The sequence below is a fragment of the Neophocaena asiaeorientalis genome, unplaced genomic scaffold (assembly GCF_003031525.2).
Source record: "Neophocaena asiaeorientalis asiaeorientalis breed wild unplaced genomic scaffold, Neophocaena_asiaeorientalis_V1.1 scaffold190, whole genome shotgun sequence".
Classification (NCBI taxonomy): domain Eukaryota; kingdom Metazoa; phylum Chordata; class Mammalia; order Artiodactyla; family Phocoenidae; genus Neophocaena; species Neophocaena asiaeorientalis.
The window spans coordinates 4,259,730-4,279,684 of NW_020175017.1; the positions used below are offsets into that span (position 1 = coordinate 4,259,730).

Genomic DNA, 19,955 nt, shown 5'->3' on the forward strand with positions numbered 1-19,955 from the left:
AAAAAAAAAAAAAAAAAAAAAAAAAAAGATAAAGATGCTTGGAAAAAACTAGATTTCAGTTGGGTAGAAAGAAGAAAGCATTCTAAGTAAAAGGAAAAGGATGAGCAAAAATAGGAAGGCGGCAATGCAAAAGGAGAACTTAGGAAACATAAGTATCCAATGTGACTGACATAAGAGATTTGTACAAGACTACACTGTGAAAGGCCATGGAGAACCTGGAGCCTTTCAAGGTATGTACTAAGCAGAGATATGGGGTAAGGTGTTTCAAAAAGTTTAATCTTTTCTTTCTACATTCATTCTCCCGATGACTCAGTCTCATAGTTTTAGACACTATCTCAATACTGATGACTCCCAGATCTCGTTCCTGAACTTCAGTCTAATATACCCACATGAACCTAGACAATCTTGCTCTCCTTGGATGTCAAGCAGGAATCACAAACTTAGCATGTCCAAAGCTTAACTCCTAACAAACCCACTACCAAACCTGCTCCTCTCAGAGGCACCTCTATCTCAGTTGGCAAACCCATTCTTCAGCTGTTCAGGCCAAAGACCTTCAGATAATCCATGACTCTTCATTTCCCCTCATGCTTCACATCCAACCCATCAGAAAATTCTGTTGGCTCTACTTCAACTACATCTCAAACCAGAATACCTCTCACTACTCCCACTGCTATCACTGAGGTCTGAGCCACTATTATCTCTGACCAAGATTTCTGTCAAAGCTCATAACTGATCTTCCTGCTTCCTCTCTCTTCTCAATTATAGTTACCATAATGATTCCATTAACAAGAAGGATCATGTCACTTGTAAGTTCAAAATCCTCCCAAGGCTAAACATTTCATTCAGAGAAAAAAACCACACTCCTCATCGTGTCCTACAAGGCACTACTCAATCTGTATTTTCCCACTCTATACCTCTCCTCCTAATACACACTCTTGCTTCCTACTACACATCTTTCAGCTCACTCTATTGCTCTCCAATACTCGAACATGCCAGGTACGCTTGCACTCGAGGTCCTTTGCACTTGCCGCTCCCTTTGCCTGGAACCTTATTTCCCCAGATATTTGCTGCCTTCCCCACTCACTTCCTTTAGTCTTTACTCAAGTGCCACCTTTGCAAAAGGGCCTTCCTGGCCACCTTATCCAAAATATCAATCTTTCACCCTCGATACTCCCTATCTCCCCCCTTCATTTATCTTTTTCTCCTTTTCAGTTATCACCATCTAAGACATTATGTATTTTCCTACTTTGTCATTGTTCTACCTCACTAGAATATAAGCTACCAGTCATAAGTTTTTGTTTGATTGTTGATTACTATATGATTACTATACCCTTAGCAGCTACAAGTCCTTGGCACAAAATAAGCACTCAATAAATATTTGTTAAATGAATGAAAGAACATGGCAATGCTGTACAAAATACATTAGAAGAAGAAGAAATTATAACTAGAATACCATATTCTCAAAAACATTTATTGAGTACCAACTATGATGTAAGGCTTCTGGGAAGTACAAAGATGAAAAAGACAATGGTGAGACATAGTTAACTATAATCCAAAATAGATATTCACAACTTTCACATGAGAGTTACAAAAAAAAAGTGGTATAAGGGACTCAAGAGAAAAACTCTATTGGCACAGGACTACTGCAGTAACCTAGGCATCAGCTGATCAGGCCCTATACTGGATAGAGTGCAATAAGAATGCAAAGGGTCATATGTGACAATGATCATAATAACAGACAAAAATAGTTGGTAGGATCTAGTGACTAGCTGAATTCGGAGAGAAAGAGCAAACCACTGCTAAACGTCAAGCTTAGGTAATGACAAAAATAGTAGTGCTATTAAAAAAAAGAGAGAAAAAAGGAGGAGGTTTAAAGTGGATGAAAAAATGTTAAGTCCAACATTAGACATGTTTGTTTGAGGTAACACCAGATCACATAAGAGAAAATTTCAGGACAGTTCTAGACTGAGAACTATGACTCAAGGTTAAGAATATAGTTGACCCTTGGACAACACGGGGTTAGAGGTGCCAATCCTCCACCCAGTCAAAAACTCATGTATAACTTTATAGTCAGCCCTCTGTATCCACGGTTTTGCACCTGTGGATTCAACCAGCCACAAACTGTGTAGTACTATTTAAAAACCCACATATAAGTGGACCCACACAGTTTGAACACATATTGTTCAAGTGTCAACTATATAGACTTAGGAGTTATTTTCTCACAGAGAGATAACCGAACTGACAAAGGTGAGATTTCTAAGCAAAAAACTAAAGGCAAAAACCATGAGAAATAGATAACCTACAGGGCAGGGGAAGGAAGATGTGCAACTGAACATAACAAAGAAAAAGAAGTTAGAGAGGAAGAAATAAAACAATGACACCTCAAAAGATATATATATAGCTATTAAAAATTTCTCCAGGCTTTAAAAAAATAACCAAGCTACCATCCACTTTTATATTTAGTAATTTTGCAAATATGTTCATTTAGGTACTCAAAATATCTGATAAAATCAAAGCAATAATTCAGCTCAATCTGGACTTTGAATTGTCAGACTGGTGAAATTAGGCATTTTCCTGGTAATCTCTGAAACAAAAAGCAGCTTGTGTACTTTTGCACATTTAGTGGATTGGAGTGTGCATGTAAGATAAAGAAAATGAAACAAGACTCTGTCACCCAGGATACCACCTAATGGCAAATTGCTCAGCCTTCTTTTTAAATGTAACTCAACCCTGGTCAGCATCTGGCCCAGTTCCACATATATAAGGAGTATTCAATATGTATTCATTTATAATGATAGCAAACAGAACAGGTAAGAAGACACAAAAATAGGTAAATTTAAAATAATTAGTTCAGGGCAGAGATGGGAAATGAGGAGTTATTTTTTAATGGGTATAAAATTTTAGTTTGAAAAAATGAAAAAGTTCTGGAGATGGATGGTGGTTAACAATCGCACAATAATGTGAATATATTTAATGCCACTGAACTGTATGCTTAAAATGGTAAATTTTATGTTATGTATATTTTACTATAATAAAAAAAAACTAGTTCAGCTCATATTTTGTTTTATAAGCTAAATGTTAATTCTTCAGGAGCAATGTTTACCTCAATATTCTTTTTAATCCCAGATCTCTAAATTAATGACTGTAATTCAGAAGGAAGAAAAGCTTTAATCTAAGATAAAACTGACAAAGGAAAATAGAGAACAAGATAAAAACAAGTTTTTTTAATTTAAAATAATTTTTATCAGATTGGATCTAGATCAAGATGGCAGACAGAATAGGAAGATCCCAAGCTCACCTCCTCCCATGGACACACATAGAACTACACATAGAACAACTATCTCTGAAAATGTCTAAAGACTAGCAGAACAGATTTTCTACAACTAAGGATATAAAGAAAAGGCCACATCAAGATGGGTAGCAGGGCCAGAGAACCCACACCCCAGTGCAGCGACCCACAACTAGGAGGGATATCACAACTGCAGGCATTCCCCCTGAGGAGTAAGGGGTCTGAGTCCCATGCCAGGCTCCCCAGCCTGGGGGACCAGAACTGGGAAGACAAGCCCCCATAACATGGATGGACCTACAGAGTATTATGCTAAGTGAAGTAAGTCAGAGAAACACAAATACCACATGATTTCACTTATACATGGAATCTAAAAACAAACCAAATGAGGAAAACAAAACAGAAACAGAGGCATAGATACAGAAAACAAACTGGAGGACACCAGAGGGGAAGTAGGTGGGGGTTAGGTAAAATAGGTGAAGGGGATTAAGAGGTACAGACCTCCAGTTATAAAATAAATGAGTAACCAAGACGTAATGTTCAGCACAGGGAATATAGTCAATAATATTGTAATACATTTGTATGGTGACATTTGGTTAATAAACTTATAGTGGTGATCAATTCATAATGTATATAAATGTCAAATCACTATGTTTACACTAAAAACTAAGATAATATTGTATTCAACTATACTTCAACAAAATAATAATAAGTAAATATTTTAAAAGAACCAACCCAAATTACAAAAGTAGGAAAATATAAAGTGAAAAACAGTCAGTGTTAAAATTAGGGAATAAAGCCAAACACCTAACTGCAAACTTGGAGGAAATCATGAAATTCCTGACAAAGGAATTGTGTGGTAAAAGACAGAAGGATCCTTTCATATCCCAATCTTGAGGAGCAAGAGCTGAAGGCAAAGTCAAAGTAGAACAGTAGAAAAAACAGATGATTTTAATAGTTTGGCAAAACCGAAGCTACAGACAACTATGTGTAGGTAGCTATGAGTGAGTTCAGAATACATAGGGAAACAGACATACATAGTATGGAGAGTAGATTTTTTTAATTGGTATTTTTTAATTGATATTTTCACCATTGTGTTTACTGTGTTCACTCAAAATTAGAGCTGGCAAGCAACTTCCATGACAGGAAGATCACCAACTGAATGGGATACTTCACTCCTCCAGTGTAGCAGAATTTTCAATGCATCTTCATGGTAGTCCTGAAATATAATGAGACCAGAGTCAAGTAAGATACTAAAGCTTCTCTTCAGATGCAGCAATTTCTACCAAAAGAATAAGTACAAATTCCCCTACCGAAGCTGTGAGTTCCAAACCCACCACCTTAGGATTCTGAGTGATTAAAACTATAAGAAAAACTAGCCTCAAATTCCCCCTTTTCATGGGCAGAACTGTTTCCCCCAAATTTCATATACTGAAATTCTAACGCCCAGTACCTCAGAATGTGACTATATATATTTGAAGACAGGAGACATTATATAGGTGATTATGGTTAAATGAGGTCATTAAGGTGGTCCCAATCCAGTATGACTGATGTCCCTATAAAAAGAGGCAATCAGGACACAGCCACAGAGAGGAAAGACCATGTGAAGAAGGAGTGAGAAGAAGGACATCTACAATCCAAGGAGAGATGCTTCAGAAGGAATCAAGTCTGCAGACACCTTTAACTCAGACTTCTAGCTTCCAGAACTGTGAGAAAATAAATTTATATTGTTTAGGCTTTAAAAATAATTTATAATTTTTATCAATTATTCTTTTAGTTTATATTTTACTTATTTACTTATTCATATTAAATCTACAATAAATTCAACAACAACAAAGTATCAATAAGCCAACCATAAAAGCTACATTAAAAAGAAATGTTTCAAACAGGCAAAATGTAAAATGTACTCACTACTACTAGTCCCATGGAAAATCAGCAACAGACACATGGGAATGAAAGGTCTTCATCATGCAGTAGCTCAAGCAGTTACCAAATAAACGCTCCGGTAACTGGTCAGCTCTCTGTGGACTTAATTTTTTTTTTAATTTTATTTATTTATTTATTTTTGGCTGCATTGGGTCTTCATTGCTGCGCGAGGGCTTTTTTCTAGTTGCGGCGAGTGGGGGCTACCCTTCGTTGCAGTGCGCGGGCTTCTCACTGCAGTGGCTTCTCTTGTTGCGGAGCACAGGCCCTAAGCGCATGGGCTTCAGTAGTTGTGGCTCACGGGCTCTAGAGCACAGGCTCAGTAGTTGTGGCACACGGGCTTAGTTGCTCCGCGGCATGTGGGATCTTCCCGGACCAGGGCTCGAAGCCATGTCCCCTGCACTGGCAGGCGGATTCTTAACCACTGCGCCACCAGGAAAGCCCTGTGGACTTAATTTTTAACTCTGCTAGGATTCTTTTCTCTCCAGATCATATTAGCACAACTCTCCTCCATTTGTAATCCAAAACCCTGTTATCCCTACTGGAAATGCCACAGTGCTTTCCAACCATCCAAATCCTATGCACCCTTCAAGAAGAGCTCTCATCTCCTTTGTGAAATCCTCTTCTACTGGTCCAAAACATACTGATCTCTTCACTGCTAAATACTCATATGCTTTGTAGTCTAAATTAGTGCTTCTTGGAAATTCCCTGGTTGTCCAGTGGTTAGGACTCAGCACTCTCACTGCTGTGGCCTGGGTTCAATCCCTGGTTGGGGAACTAAGATCCCGCAAGCCACAAGGTTCGGCTTAAATAAATAAATAAACAAACAAACAAGTGCTTCTTGAACTGTGGTGAGATGTCTTTTTTTTTTAATTTTCTAATCCTTTGTGGACAGAGCCCTTTATAAAATGAAATTTAAATGAATTACCAGAATTTTTTTAAACATGTAAAATAGAAACCAAATTTTATTATAAATTTGACAGACATATAATTTCTCTGTCAAATTTCTATAAAAGTTTCTAAAGCTTATTCTCAATTTCCGTACTTATATTCCAGCATAGTGATTAATAGTTCATGCTCCAGTATCAGTCTGCAGACTGCACTTTGGTTTTTTTTTTTGTTTTTAAATTTTTATTTTATATTGGAGCATAGTTGATTAACAGTGTCGTGTTAGTTTCAGGTGTATGGCAAAGTGATTCCATTATTCTGCTCAATTTAGGTAATAACCTAAATGGGAAAAGAACAGACTGCACTTTGAATAGCACTGGTCTAAACGACTTAAAGCTTCAATCAATGAATATTTATTTAGAAAAAAAAGTGAAATTTGAATTCAGCATTTGTGTCTAAGCAGGACTCAGATACGAAAGGGACAGTAACTCCAGAAAGTAGAGACTACATGTACAAAGGCACAGAGGTGAGAAATGACATGGCATGTTGATGACACAATGAACTGAATAGTTCTCACTTGAGGGGCATGTACTGTTAGAGAGGGAATTGAAAACCAGGGAGGGTTTACAGAGGAAAAGATGAGCAAGGAAAAAGCACCAAACATTTCTAAAGAAGTACCATGATAGAATCAGTTGTCTGAAAAAGTAAGCCGGTAGTAGAATCAAAGTTGGGACAGAGTGAGTGTGGACTCTACACTTACAGGGATTATATATTATACCTTTTTACATGTCCTCCAGAGCTTGGAGAAAGTGCTCGGCACATGGTAGACAGTAAAGCATCTTCATTAAGCAGCAGGTATTAAAAAATAATTGAAATTCTGTTAGAGGTACTAATTGAAGATATTCTATATTTATTTCAACTGACTCCTAAAACTTAAACAAAAAACAATGTACAGATACTTAGGCCTGTATAACAGTGAAGAAAACTCAGCTTGGAAAGAGCTGATCATTGGCCAGCAAGAGATTTCAACAAATTTCTGAAAGACAAAAATAGAAGTGTATTGACAACTTAAACAGAACAGACTACACTAGGAGGAAGGTGCAATTGAGATGAAAGCTGATCTGCCCACTGGAACCCTAGAGGGATTCTAGGCTCAGGGATACCTGAGGAACTGTCTTAAAGGGGCATTAAGAAAGGAAGTAGCTAAGGACAGAGATGAACTGAAGATCTGAATATAGAAAAACTGTACCAAGTCAAATATTCCATGTCTACCTTCCTCTTCCACCTCTGCTCACAAAGCACACAAGGAGCCTAATATTTACCCCCAGCCAAAAACAACAAGAGGGTAACTCTCCTTTGTGGCAAAAATGGCCAAATGTTGACCAAAATTCATACACTTCCTCCTATAACATAGAGCTGTCCCTAAGAAATAACTACTTAGCCAAAAACATCATTTCTTAGACCCCTCTTGTATCTAGGCACGACCATATGACTAGTTTTAGCCAATGGAATGTAAATAAAAGTAATGTGTCATTTCCCTGCCAAGGCAATTAAGAAGTGCCTTCTCTGCTCTCTTCCCCTTCCGCTAGGAGGAGACAGAGAATCACAAGGAATTTTAAGGATGGCAGAATCACAAGACAGAAGAAATTCAGTGCACTAAATCCCACGAAGGAAAGTTGCCTGCTGAGAGGAAGACCTTCATTGGACTAATAAAGAAGTAAAAAAAAAATGCTATTTTGTTTAGTCATTGAAATTTTCAGGTTTACTGGTTTCAGCAAATAGCATCCTTATTAATTATAGCCCCTTTTTAAAAAGGAAATAAGAAAGAGAGGGAGGGGAAAACATCACCAGAAAAATTAACTTTAAGCTATGGTTTTAGTGACCCAGAGCCAGGCCTTCCTCTTTGTGGCATTTGGAAGACCAGCAGCCTGATAGTCGGCTATCAACCCACGCTAAAGGAAAGCCTGACAGCTGGCATGTTCCATCACACATACATATGAAGATGAAGAACTACGTCATTGGAACAAAAGGGACATGAATGATTATCACCAAGAGATCAGATGTGGTAGATTGAATTATGCTTGTAGTACCTTATCCTATGCTGCTAACAGCAACTAGCTCATGCTTTCATCTTGAAAGTTCCTTGCCAAATACTGCAACTTAAACTGTCTTCCATGTTACCACAGACAAGTTTTATCAAACATTTTGCTACTACATAACACAGCCATTTCTCCAGCCTCCTATAATAGTTTCCTTGCTAACCACCACCCAGTTCCAAAGCCAATGGGCATGCAGTTTTAGTTTTCATTATAGCAGCACCCCACTCCTAGGTACCCATTTTTAAATTGATCAACCTTTTCCTGCAAAACAAGCAAACACAAAAATCTCAGTAACATACGAAAAATAAGCATATATTTCTCACTTAGAAATAAGTTCTTTAGGTCAATTGGGGCATCTCTGTTTCAGGCTGTAGATCAAGTTGACATCTTTTCTATGTTTCTCCATCTGGGGCTCTACAGTGGCCAGCAGATGCCTGGGACCTGTTTTATTATGCAAAGATTGGAAACTCCCAGAGTCCCAAGTAGAAACATTTAATACCTCTTAAGGCCTAGGCTCAGAACTGGTATACTGTCACTTCTGCCCAAGTTCTTCCAGCCAAAGCAAGTCGCAAGACCAAGGAGTAAACATCTGCTGAAAGTTACCTAATCTGTCATAATCCACTCTCTTGTACACAGAAGATTGTGACTGCTATGCAGTAAAAGCTGATTAATATAAGAACCAAGACATAAAAAAAGATTAAATTTTGCCATCTGGTACAACATGGATGGAACCTGAGGGTATTACCCCAAGTGAACAGGTCAGTCAGAGAAAGACAAATACTGTATGATTCCACTCACATGTGGAATATTTTAAAAATAACAAACAAAACAAAACAAAAAGCACACATACATAGATACAGAGAACAGACTGGTGGTTACCAGAGGTAAGCGGTGGTGGGGAGACAAAATGGATAAAGAAGATCAAGTGTATGGTGATGGACAGAAACTAGACTTTCAGTGGTAAGCACTTTGTTGTGCATAAAGTCGACAAATTATAATGCTGCACACATGAGATTTATGTAATGTTATAAACCAATGTTACATCAATAAATACACATACACACACACCAAGAGAAAAACGTAAAATTACAATTAACTATCATATATTGGTAGGAATTTGGGGGAGGGAAGGGGAAGTAACTGAATTAAATCTTCATCTTTTATAAAAGGAAGGAAATAGGGTTTAATCAATCAAGGAGTGTAGGTAAAAGCATATAAAGTTACCTAAAGAGTAAACAACAAAAGAGTTCAAATGTTTGTTTCTGGGGGCAGGCCTAACAATGGGAGGCAAGGAATGAAAAACTGTTGCTTTTCATCAAAAGTACTTTTGTACTACATTTTTTTGTTGCCATGTTCATGTAATACTCTAAGAAAAAAAAGTAATGAATTTCTACTAGATGCTTCTTGCTTAAAGGCTAGATTTTAGAGAGAATATTCCTGTATATAAACTGAATACCATGGGGAAAAAAACCCTGTATCCTTCAAGTGAAGGGAAATTTTGTTGTATTTTCCTTGTGGGGCAAAAGCATATGAGTTCCCCCTTAATATTCAATATAAGTGAAGAAGTAGTTCACATTCTTAGAGAATGCAGTCAGGAGCTGATAAATATTAATATTTAGAAATTTACTTAACATCACTTTGGCTTTAAAAAATTCTTAATATGGAAAAACTTACTTATAAAACTTGAGTTATCTGCTGTTACTCACAATATAAGGAATTGATATGAATACTACCCATTGAAAAGTATATAGGTACAACAAAATGAAGGTAGAAAGCAAACACTAATATATTATTTAAACAATAATTACAGACTACAGATAGAAAATACAGGTCATTCAGGTCAACAATTCTTTCCAACCACAGCAGACATCACAAATCAAACATGGCACTCTTCCCAGCAGAACAAGAGAACAATCTCAAATTCCAAAATCCTTCCCAACACAGTACTACTTAGCCTCCAGAACTGTTTAGAGTTGGCATATCAAGTGAAATTTTCTTGCCCTAGAGCAAAGCAACACTCCAACTAATGTTTGCTGTATGAAAATATTCACTTCATTTCACCTTTTTGGCACTTAAAAGGCTTAAGAGATTTTTCCAAAGGATTAAATATTAAATTCTGCAATTAGAACATTGTGGTAATTGACCATGAAGAATATATCTCTTCATGACAGTCTCATGGCTATTCAACTAGGACAACCTGGAAGTCTGATGAGTACTCCAGGAGTAAGGGAAGCCAAACAGACTGTCTGAACACTATTCAACAACTATTTAAAAGATCAGTTGACAGCTTAGGCCATTTTTGTTCTATACAGAGCTCTAGGCATCTCTGGATAAAAAGTTACTGAGCCATGGTATCTAGTAGATAGATTTCAGAGTGGTCGCTGGCTCACACCCTGTTTGGAACAAAGCTCCTTCCTCTCTTCATCCAAATCCCTACATCCATCTGTCCAAAGCATTCAGCACATTACTCCATTCTCCCAAATTCAGCTAACTGGACTAGGGCAGGACTCTTTACCTTAAAGCAGCCAATCAACAGGAATACCATCAACTTTTTTTGTTGCCTATCTCCCAAAAATAACCCAGTCAGATCCTCACAAGAATTTCAACAGGAGACAAAGATCAAATTTACAAATGATACTGGATACTTGAACTAGAAGACCATGTAGACTAGTAAGGGCCAGCAGTTGGGCCCTATGCAAAATGAAAAAGCAAAGGAAGCCTACTGAAAAGGAGAGACAGACTATGGAACAATCAGTTCCTGTTTTTAGTTCCCCATGTAGTCCCTGTGAGGATCAGGTGTGCTCTAATGCATGTGTATGGATGTCCTCAAAACTCTCTAAAGTAACCAGGAAAAAAGAAAAAAAAAATCCCCTCATTACTTAAGCTAGTTAAGAAACTAAAGGAATCCAGTTAAAGTGACTGCTTAGAGACAGTACCCTTGGAGTAACAGTCCTATGAGCCCCACTGTGGGATACTGCCTATATGTAATATAAGCTGTACAACTCAAACCAAGATCATTAAAATCAGCCAATTACTGATTTTGACCAGAAGTCAAGGAACACTATTGGCTGTATCAGCTGCATTAAAGATAGTGATATTCAGTTTTTAATAACAAAAGGTACCCCTAAAAATACCCATCCTCTTGAATAAAAGGCAAGAAAACAGTAATGCTATAAAATAGACATTCAAGTTAAACCTCTTTTTCTTTCTTTTTCTTTAAACTCTGAAAGGAATAAATGAAAAAAATAGCTCTGGGAGTGGACTTAAAACACAGGAATTAGCTAGCAGGCCTAGCTCTTGGAACACAAAGTGGCCCCAGCCCACATGTATGAGAGCTCTTTGGTTAAAAAGTTGTAACCAGGCATCCTGCAGACTAATCTGGTTTTGTTTGAATCTGGTTTTGTTTGCCCACGGAATATTTTTAATGTGAAAGCTAGCAATCAGGACATTTCATCTTTTAAAAAATTAGTATTTTAGTTTCTCTTGAAAAACTAGGAAATCTGGAAACACAGAGCCCAGTTTCCCACTGGGAAAAGCATCCTCTGGTAAGCCGCAGTCCTCCCCACTACCTATCATATTGCTTAGGACCCAATTCTTCTCTTATTGCTCCTGTCTCCTTTAGGATATGAGCTATCAATCCCTGCTTTATTGATATAGATCCTCCAGTCCACAAATTTGCACAACCAACTTGTGAGTGGCTTGCTTAAGATCAGTTCTGACATCAACAACATGGTGCAACTAGGAAAAAAACAACAACAGACTTGGTCCTTTGTCCTGCATCCAGCTCACCAGTGCAGACTTTCCCTACCCTAAAGACAAATGCCTTTCAATCCTTCATTTCTTATTCCTGTAATATGACCTCACTAGGAACCATTCCAATCTGTCAGACAAGGGTGGAGAGAAAGAATCAAGTTCCCAGTTCTATTCTCCTAGGAGGCTCCTGTGCCTCTAAGTAACTTTATGGGTGCAGATAATAGATAATTGGAAGGACATCATCTCTACCTGCCGAAAGTGTCTGAAACTCACACCCTCCTCAGAAAAAAAAAAAAACCATTCTTTCAAAAAATGTTTGAATTTAGGCAGTTTGCATGTCTATTGGTAGCCTTGAACATCTTTTCATGATGTAGCTAAAATAAAATCTGTATCACAGGTTTTTTTCTGTTATGAAATGTCAAGTGATCCAGCATAATAAAAGTTATATTTTTATAACTATTGTTTGGCAATGGAGAGAAAGCTACAGTAAAAATATATTTAATATCCTAATAACAAAACTGGAAAAAGCACTAAGCTTAGTATGTTAGAAAAGGAAGAAAATAAGAATATTGAATGTTTAATTTCTCTCCAGAAAAATACATTAACAGGAATTAAGGTATCTCTATAAAAGAATCAATCATAATAAATATAACAAGAAAAACGGAACGAACACTTGACCATCAACAGGCACGCATATCAACCCACCAGGGTACATATCCGTCTTGATGTTATACTCTTTTCCACCATTCGTTGCCTGGGTTTCAAATCCAAATAAGCATGGGTAGTTGCTATAGTGACAATGTGCCACTTTTGGAACCAGAAGCTTAGTACTACTGAGTACTTATGGGCTTCATAACGTCAGTACTTCCTCCCACACTTTGAATCATAGCTCAGACATTATAACTTCACAAAATGTGATTTCATTCTGTCCTTTAAAGAAGTCAATTTTGTTACTTTATCAAAAAGTTTACCAAAAATAATTTATAATTTACATAGTATAATAAACGTCAAGAGAAATAACCTAACTCACTTAACATGCTAAGAATATACATACTCAATAAGTACTTAATAGAATAATATTAAAGATGTTGGCTTAATAAAATAAATTGTATGCCATCATTGAAATGTACTGTGTTTTAACTGTAACTGAGCAAGATCATAACTTATTAATTCATGTCTTAGCTCATTGTTATTAATAGCAGTATTCCTACCATCCTTCACTTAATGTGAAAATTAAATGAAGTTTTAAAAATTCAAAAACAACACTAAGAAGCTTAATTTTATTTTATAGCAGATTGATATAGAGGTCCTTCCTGACTTATAATGAGGTTATGTTCCAGTAAATCCATCATAAATTGAAAATGTCAAAAATGCATTTAATACACCTAACCTACCAAACATCATAGCTTGGCCTAACCTACCTTAAACACGCTCAGAACACATTAGTCTACAGTTGGCTAATCATCTAACACAAAGCCTCTTTTATAATAAAGTGCTGAATAGCTCATTTAATTTATTATATACTGTTCTGAAGTGAAAAACAGAACAGTTTTTTAGTCTATTGGTTGTTTACCCTCAATATCATGGGGACAACTGGGAGCTGTGGCTCACTGCCACTCCCCAGCATCATGAGAGAGTATCTTACCACGTATCACTAGCTCGGGAAAAGATCAAAATTCTAAGTATGGTTTCTACTGAATGCATATTGCTTTTGCACCACTGTAAAGTTGAAAAATCATAAGTAGAACCATCTACTTTGGAGACTATCTGTATTTTTATTTCCTTTAGGAACTACTCCTAATACTTAAAGATTAATTATTAATGGTATCCAAGGAGAAGGTAGTTTGTTGCTAGTAAAACACTAACAATAAGGAAAAATATCGGTCTCAAATCAGAGAAAATCTCCAAATCATCAAAGAGTCAGAGACTAGGAACCCTCATACATTGCTGTTAGGACTGGAAAATGATACAATCACTTTAGAAAACAGTTTGGAAGTTTCTCCAAAAGTTACACATAGAACTATCAAGCAACCTATCATTTTCACTTCTAGGTATCTACCCAAGAGAAATGAAAACATATGTTCACAAAAGACTTGGACATGAATATTTACAGAAATGGCATTCATAATAGCCAAAAACTAGAAACCTAAATGTTAATCAGGGAATTCCCTGGTGGTCCAGTGGTTAGGACTTGCACTTTCATTGCCAGGGCCTCGGTTCAATCCCTGATCAGGGAACTAAGCACGGCCAAAAAAAAATAATAATAAATGTTAATCAACTGGTAAATAGACCAAAAATAAATAAATAAATAAAATGAAATTCTATTCAGCAATAAAAAGGAATGAATTAATGACACATGCTACATCATGGATGAATCTCAAAAATATTATGCTAAGTGAAAGAAGCCAGACACAAGAGATCATATATTGTATGATTCCATTTATATCAAATGTTCAGAAAAGGCAAATTTATAGAGATGGAAAGTGCATTAGTGGCTGCCTGGAGGAAGAAGTGAGGATTAGCTGTAAATGGATATGTGGAATCTTATTAAAGGGATGAAAATGTTCTAAAACCGATTTACAGTGTTGGTTGTATCATTTGATAAAATTACTAAATTGTTAAGGTGTATACTTGAAATGAATGAATTATATATCTCAGTAAAATAGGTTTTTTTTTTAAAAAGTCAGAGAACACCAGAGTTGCAGGGAACCTTGCCAAAACTCTCTACTTATACAGATGAAGAAAGTGGGGCCTCAAAGGGTTAAGCAACTTGTTTTAATGTCACCCAGCTAGATCACGACAAAAGTAAAAAAGAAAAAAGACCAAAATCCAGCCTCACGTTCCCACCCAGTCCAGTGTTACCTCTACTAAAAATGCTCAATGAATTTTTTAAAAATTATAATAATAATTACATAGATTTCTTTGTGAAGAGTTCTAGAAGTATCAAAATCTGAGAACTGAAAAGAATGATTAAAAAAAAAAGAATGATTGATTAAAACATAACAAAAATGTTATGAGAATGTGATGTTCAGAAAAAATAAAAGCTAGAAAAACTCGTTTGTCACTCTTTGAAGCCATATAACTTAGTTTCAAAACTGGTAATAAAAGAAAAAGAATTAAGCATTTTTTTCTGCCTTTTCAATAGGAGCTGTATTTCAGGGTAACTAAATGTTGCCAGTTTGTGAAAGAAAGCTTCTCCTATACAGAAGAATGCAAATTAATAAATGTAGATGGAATGAAAGAATTAGAAATTATCATTTTGGAACCCATAATACAATTAAGATTCAGGCAAGAATTATCAATTATTGTTAAGGCCATTAAGTGAATGGTTGATGGAGAAGTTGGACATTTGTAAAAAATAACATCTCATAGATTTTGTTTTAAGGTTTAACAAAACACAGAACTTTATATGGAGGAAGATCAAAATTAACCTAATCAAGCCTTTAGCATTAATGTCCCGGTTTATTAGAAATTCAGGTACTAGAATAGTAAGCTAAACACCAAGAGAAAGTAGTCAAACAATTACAGAAAGGGAGATATTCTACAGGACAATAAGCCTCCTCTCTTTAGCTAATCAGAGAGACAAAAAAAAGAAAAAACTGTGTGTTGGGCGGTGACTATTCTAGATTAAAAGAAACTTGAAATACAAACAAAAACAAGTGTGGTCCTTAATCGGATCCTGGTTTGGACAAAACAGCTATAAAGAACATTTGGGAGATAACTAGATAAATTTGAAGATGGGTTATTAGATAACAGAAGTTATTTAAGTGTAATAATATTATTTTTGTTATATAGTAATATGCTTTTAGAGATGCATACTGAAGTACTTATAAGTGGGAGATCCAGATGTCCATGGTTCACTTCAAAATATTTCATGAGTTTAAAATATAAAAAATTTAAATCCAAGTCTCAACTTCCTAATTCACTGCTGTTTCTATTAGTGCTCATTCATAAAAATATAATAATTACATAGAAGAATCTCTTGCAGACAAGAGGTTCAGAGAAGTGAGCTACCATGAAGGCTAGCTTTTTTCTTCTTTTTTCTACTGGTACCAAAATGAAGATAACACATCACTGGCAACGTGGTATGTGCAAGACACCAAAAGTCATCAAAGCAACATGAATGGAGAGTTTTGCCTTCAAAGAGCTAAAAATATCTAGTAGAACAGCTTATTGGAGTTAATCACTAGAAAACTAGGCTGTTCCAAGATCATAGTTAAGGCTTTGAAGCGGCAGCCTCACTGAAGCAATCCTCAATTATTACATAAAATCACTTACTCCTTTTCTGACTTCCCTGACCCTTACAATCAGTTAACTACTTCCCAAGTTGCGATGAAGTTAAGATACACTCTTTCGAAAGTCCCTCTCTCAAATTAGGGGCGCCAAGCTAAAGAAAACCTTTACCCTAACAATCAGCTTCTTTACACCTAGGGCCTCAAAATCGGGAACTCGGAGCCTCCCTCAAACCGCGGAGAAGAGGCCGATTATCAACCAACAAACCTAACTCATTCGCCTTTTTTTCTCCTCTCCCTCTAAATCCAAAGGGTGGCGCTGTCCCCACTCCTTCCCCACACACCAGGTGTACGCACAAGCCCACTTCGAGGTCCGAACAAGGAGGTGTCCACTCGCGACCTCTGTCCGGTCTCCAGCCGCCCCGCCCCGCGCTTCTCCTCTACGCGACCCAGCTCCTCCGGGGAAGCCCGCGACTGCGCCCGCCCCCCATCCTTAGCGGCTCTCTCTCAGAAACTCCCAACAATACTCCGGGCAGGTGGAACGGCTGAGAAAGACCCAAGCCACCACTCTGGCTCTTGAGTCCTCAGCCCAGCAACAGAGAAACGTATAACGAGAAGCGTCACGAGCCCTTGCACCAACGCCGAGTTCCGCCACCTCCACCGCCTGAGCGCCCAAGTTAACCGACTTACAGACTTGACGGAACTCGGCGGCCTCTGTGAGACGGGAGGGGGCGCCCATCGCTGGCACCACCAGCGCTTCCCGCCCCGCCCCGCCGGTCTGCCTGCCTGCGTCAGGGATCACATGCTGCGTCTCCCTTCCCTACCGTCAATCTGGCGCTCCCTTCTTCCGGAAGTCGCGCCCAGTCACGCAGGGCTCCTCCCACCACCGGTGACGTCAAACTCAGCTCCTACCACTGCTCTGCCTCCGCCTCCAGGCGCGGGGAGGGCTGCCGTTTCCTTACAATAAATCCTGCCGCTTCCGGGCCCCTAACCAGTCCAAGCGAGGGTTTTGAAGTTCTTGAGTGTGCAGTCCTCGGATGCGCATGAGTAGAGGTTGAAAGGCCAGAGCCTGGCTATCTGGAGGCCACCCCCGCAGAGGCCATTACCCCTCTCCGCAACTTGTGCTGCACTTGGTTCCGCCGAGACCCACGACGGTTCCGCCCCCTTCTTCCTTGTCATTGATGTTGTTGTTCTTGTCAGTGCCGCAGCCCCGACCACCGGGAGCCCGAACCCGAGCCGGGGCCGCCCGGGTGGCGCGGTGGCGGCGGCAGCGGCTGCGGCTGCAGCAGCTGCGACGGCTGCGGGGGCTGCTCCGGGGACTGCGGGGGCGGCCGAGGACCGGCAGCCTGCGGCGGGGCCGAATGGCTCTGTGCGGACAAGCGGCAGGCGCCGCGTCGCTGCCCAGCGAGCTAATCGTGCACATCTTCTCCTTCCTGTCCGCTTCCGACCGGCTACGGGCCTCGGCCTCCTGTTCGCACTGGCGCGAGTGCCTCTTCTACCCGGCTCTCTGGCCCCAGCTCCGCATCTGCCTCCGCGTCTCGCCCTCGGAGCAGCCACGGCTCGAATTCCTCATGCGCAAGTGCGGCTGGTTTGTTCGAGAGCTGCGCGTTGAATTCGCCGCGGAGAATTACCTGAGCGGCGGAGGCGGCCCGGGCGATGGAGGCCGCGTCGACACCAGGACTGGCGGGGAAGAAGTCGAAGCCCTGCAGCTCTCAACCCGTTGGCTGGAAGTGCTACGCACCTACTTAGAGCTGGTGCTGTGCGTGCTGGTCAGCATCCGGAACAACAGGTAGGCTCTTCGCGGCCCCTGCGTTCAACCTTCTCTCCCCGTTCCTCCTCTCCGGGGCGCAGGGTCGCCTCCTTCCTCACACCTCGAAACAGATTCAGTGCGGATACGCCCCGCCCGCTTCAGCGTTGTTCGTTGCTCTTTTCAGTGACTGGGGGTGTCAGTTCTAATCCGGCGATTCCTTTGAGGTGGGAGGGCGTAATGGGACTCATAATACTTTATAAACAGTGAAGGACTTAGTGTTTATCAGACAGCACTCCTGGCGCCTTCCAGGCACTGTCTCATCCATCCTTTCGGTAGCAGTAGGATGGAGTTGACAGGCGCCGTCATTCGTCATTTTACAGATGGGAGAGCTGAAGCTTGGAGGGTGAGGCCCAGAGTGAGTCTTGGGAGAAACAAACCATAATCCGTTTTTTTTGTTTCTGAATCTATCCATTCAGAATAGTTCGTGGTGGAGGAAGGAGTAGGTATGCTACTGGTTTCTCATAGTTACAAGACTCTCCTTGCAAAAAATCTTTGACAGCCATTTTCTTACCGGGAATAGTTTTGATTAACTAGGCCAGGCACAAAGAGTAGGAGGAGTGTTTGTTAAAGGGATTGGGGAACAGCCTGATCATCAGGACTGGAAGTCCCTCCCCGTTTTACCTCCAGACTCAGCTTATCCCCAGTGATTCACCTAAAAGTAGCACAGTACAGCTTGGTGTTTGTGTGTGTTGGGGGAACTGGCCAGTGTCTGCAAAGAGTAAGCCCTAACGGTAGTGGTTTTGCATCAAGACTTTACTGTAATTCTGGGGCTAACTTCCTGTGTTCTGGCCCATTGTCCTAATCAGTATTTTCCATTATTTATCTACCGCCCTCTCCAAAATCCTATTAATGTAGATTTTCTGTATCTGGATATTCTAACCAACCTTGCAATTAAACTATGAGGTAGAGGAAAGCTCAGAAGTTCAAAAAAGGAGCAACTTAGCAATAATAGTTTAGCAGTTTGCAAGTACTTTCACATTCACTATCTTATTTGATCCTTTCAATGACCCTGTGAGTTCGTCGGGACAACTATTATTATCCCTATTTTATAGAAAGGAAACTGAAACAAGTGATGTGTTGTCATACAGCATTGTTTTTCTCTAAGAGCAGTGTTCTTCCTTTTGCAATAAATACATTATGTTGAACAGGGTGGAGTGAAGGTCCTGGTTTAATGCTAGGTGAGATGGATATTCTTAATTCTGTGTTTGAATCACAAGGGTGGGAGATAAGCATATAGCTCCAAGTTGTATCTGGAGCATGGCTCCATCATTCCAGTGGGCTGTGTATTACCCCAGCTTTTCACACCAAGCCATTTCATTTTATTACTTTGATTTTATGTGGTAAAAGAGGCTGTTCAAGGCTGTAAGTTGGTCTTGATCAGGTTGGAGACTCTTTGTCAGAGTTGAATGTATGGCTCGAGGCCCAACTGACCTAGAAGTTAGAAAGATTCAGTCAGGGAGCATTTACTACTGATGAGACCAATGTGGGGGTGGCGGGTGTGGTTTGAATTCAGCAAGTATCAATTAGATTTTTCTTGAGATCAGATAGCAGTTCTGAGCAGCCATCTAAAAATGCGTGTCTTTTGTCCAAGTAAGAACAAGTCTTGCAAAGGGCCTGGTTCCTTTTAAGTGTTTTAATAACTGGATGGATAGGTTATATAGGCAAAATAGTGGTACACCACATCAACATTTAACATTGTTCTTTACATTTCCAAGTTAAATTTACAGTGGTTTTTCTTTATGATTTCTACCATTTTACCATTTTTACCATTTCTACCATTTGTAGGTAGAAATGGGGGATATGAAACCTACCAAGTCACAAGCTTTATGTTTCCAGGCTTTGTGTTGAATTTCTTTAAACAATTCATACAATTCAGACTGTTATTTTGTTGTATTCAGTTATTTTCATGTCTTTAAAGAAAAGAACTAAAACCATAACCTTGAATTGTGGGAACTTTTCAAGGG

General features: G+C 39.1%; 1 protein-coding gene, 1 long non-coding RNA gene and 1 other non-coding gene across 3 annotated transcripts in view; 2 read left to right on the top strand and 1 right to left on the bottom strand.

The window, feature by feature from the left end:
• Positions 1–4,214: 4,214 nt before the first annotated feature.
• Positions 4,215–16,997, bottom strand: LOC112411164 (uncharacterized). The gene is made up of 2 exons (XR_003005578.1): positions 16,872–16,997; positions 4,215–4,505 (listed from the first exon to the last, which is right to left on the bottom strand). It is a non-coding gene; the product is annotated as an uncharacterized LOC112411164 (long non-coding RNA).
• On the top strand, positions 5,915–5,986 carry TRNAE-CUC (transfer RNA glutamic acid (anticodon CUC)). Its single transcript has one exon. It is a non-coding gene; the product is annotated as a tRNA-Glu (tRNA).
• Positions 16,998–17,207: 210 nt separating the features above from the next.
• Positions 17,208–19,955, top strand: part of FBXO33 (F-box protein 33) — a 32,403-nt gene continuing 29,655 nt past the window's right edge. The window contains exon 1 of the mRNA XM_024762071.1: positions 17,208–17,970. Within this exon, the coding sequence (XP_024617839.1) occupies positions 17,363–17,970 (608 nt within the window). The 5' untranslated portion in view covers positions 17,208–17,362. The remainder of the gene's footprint in view (positions 17,971–19,955) is intronic.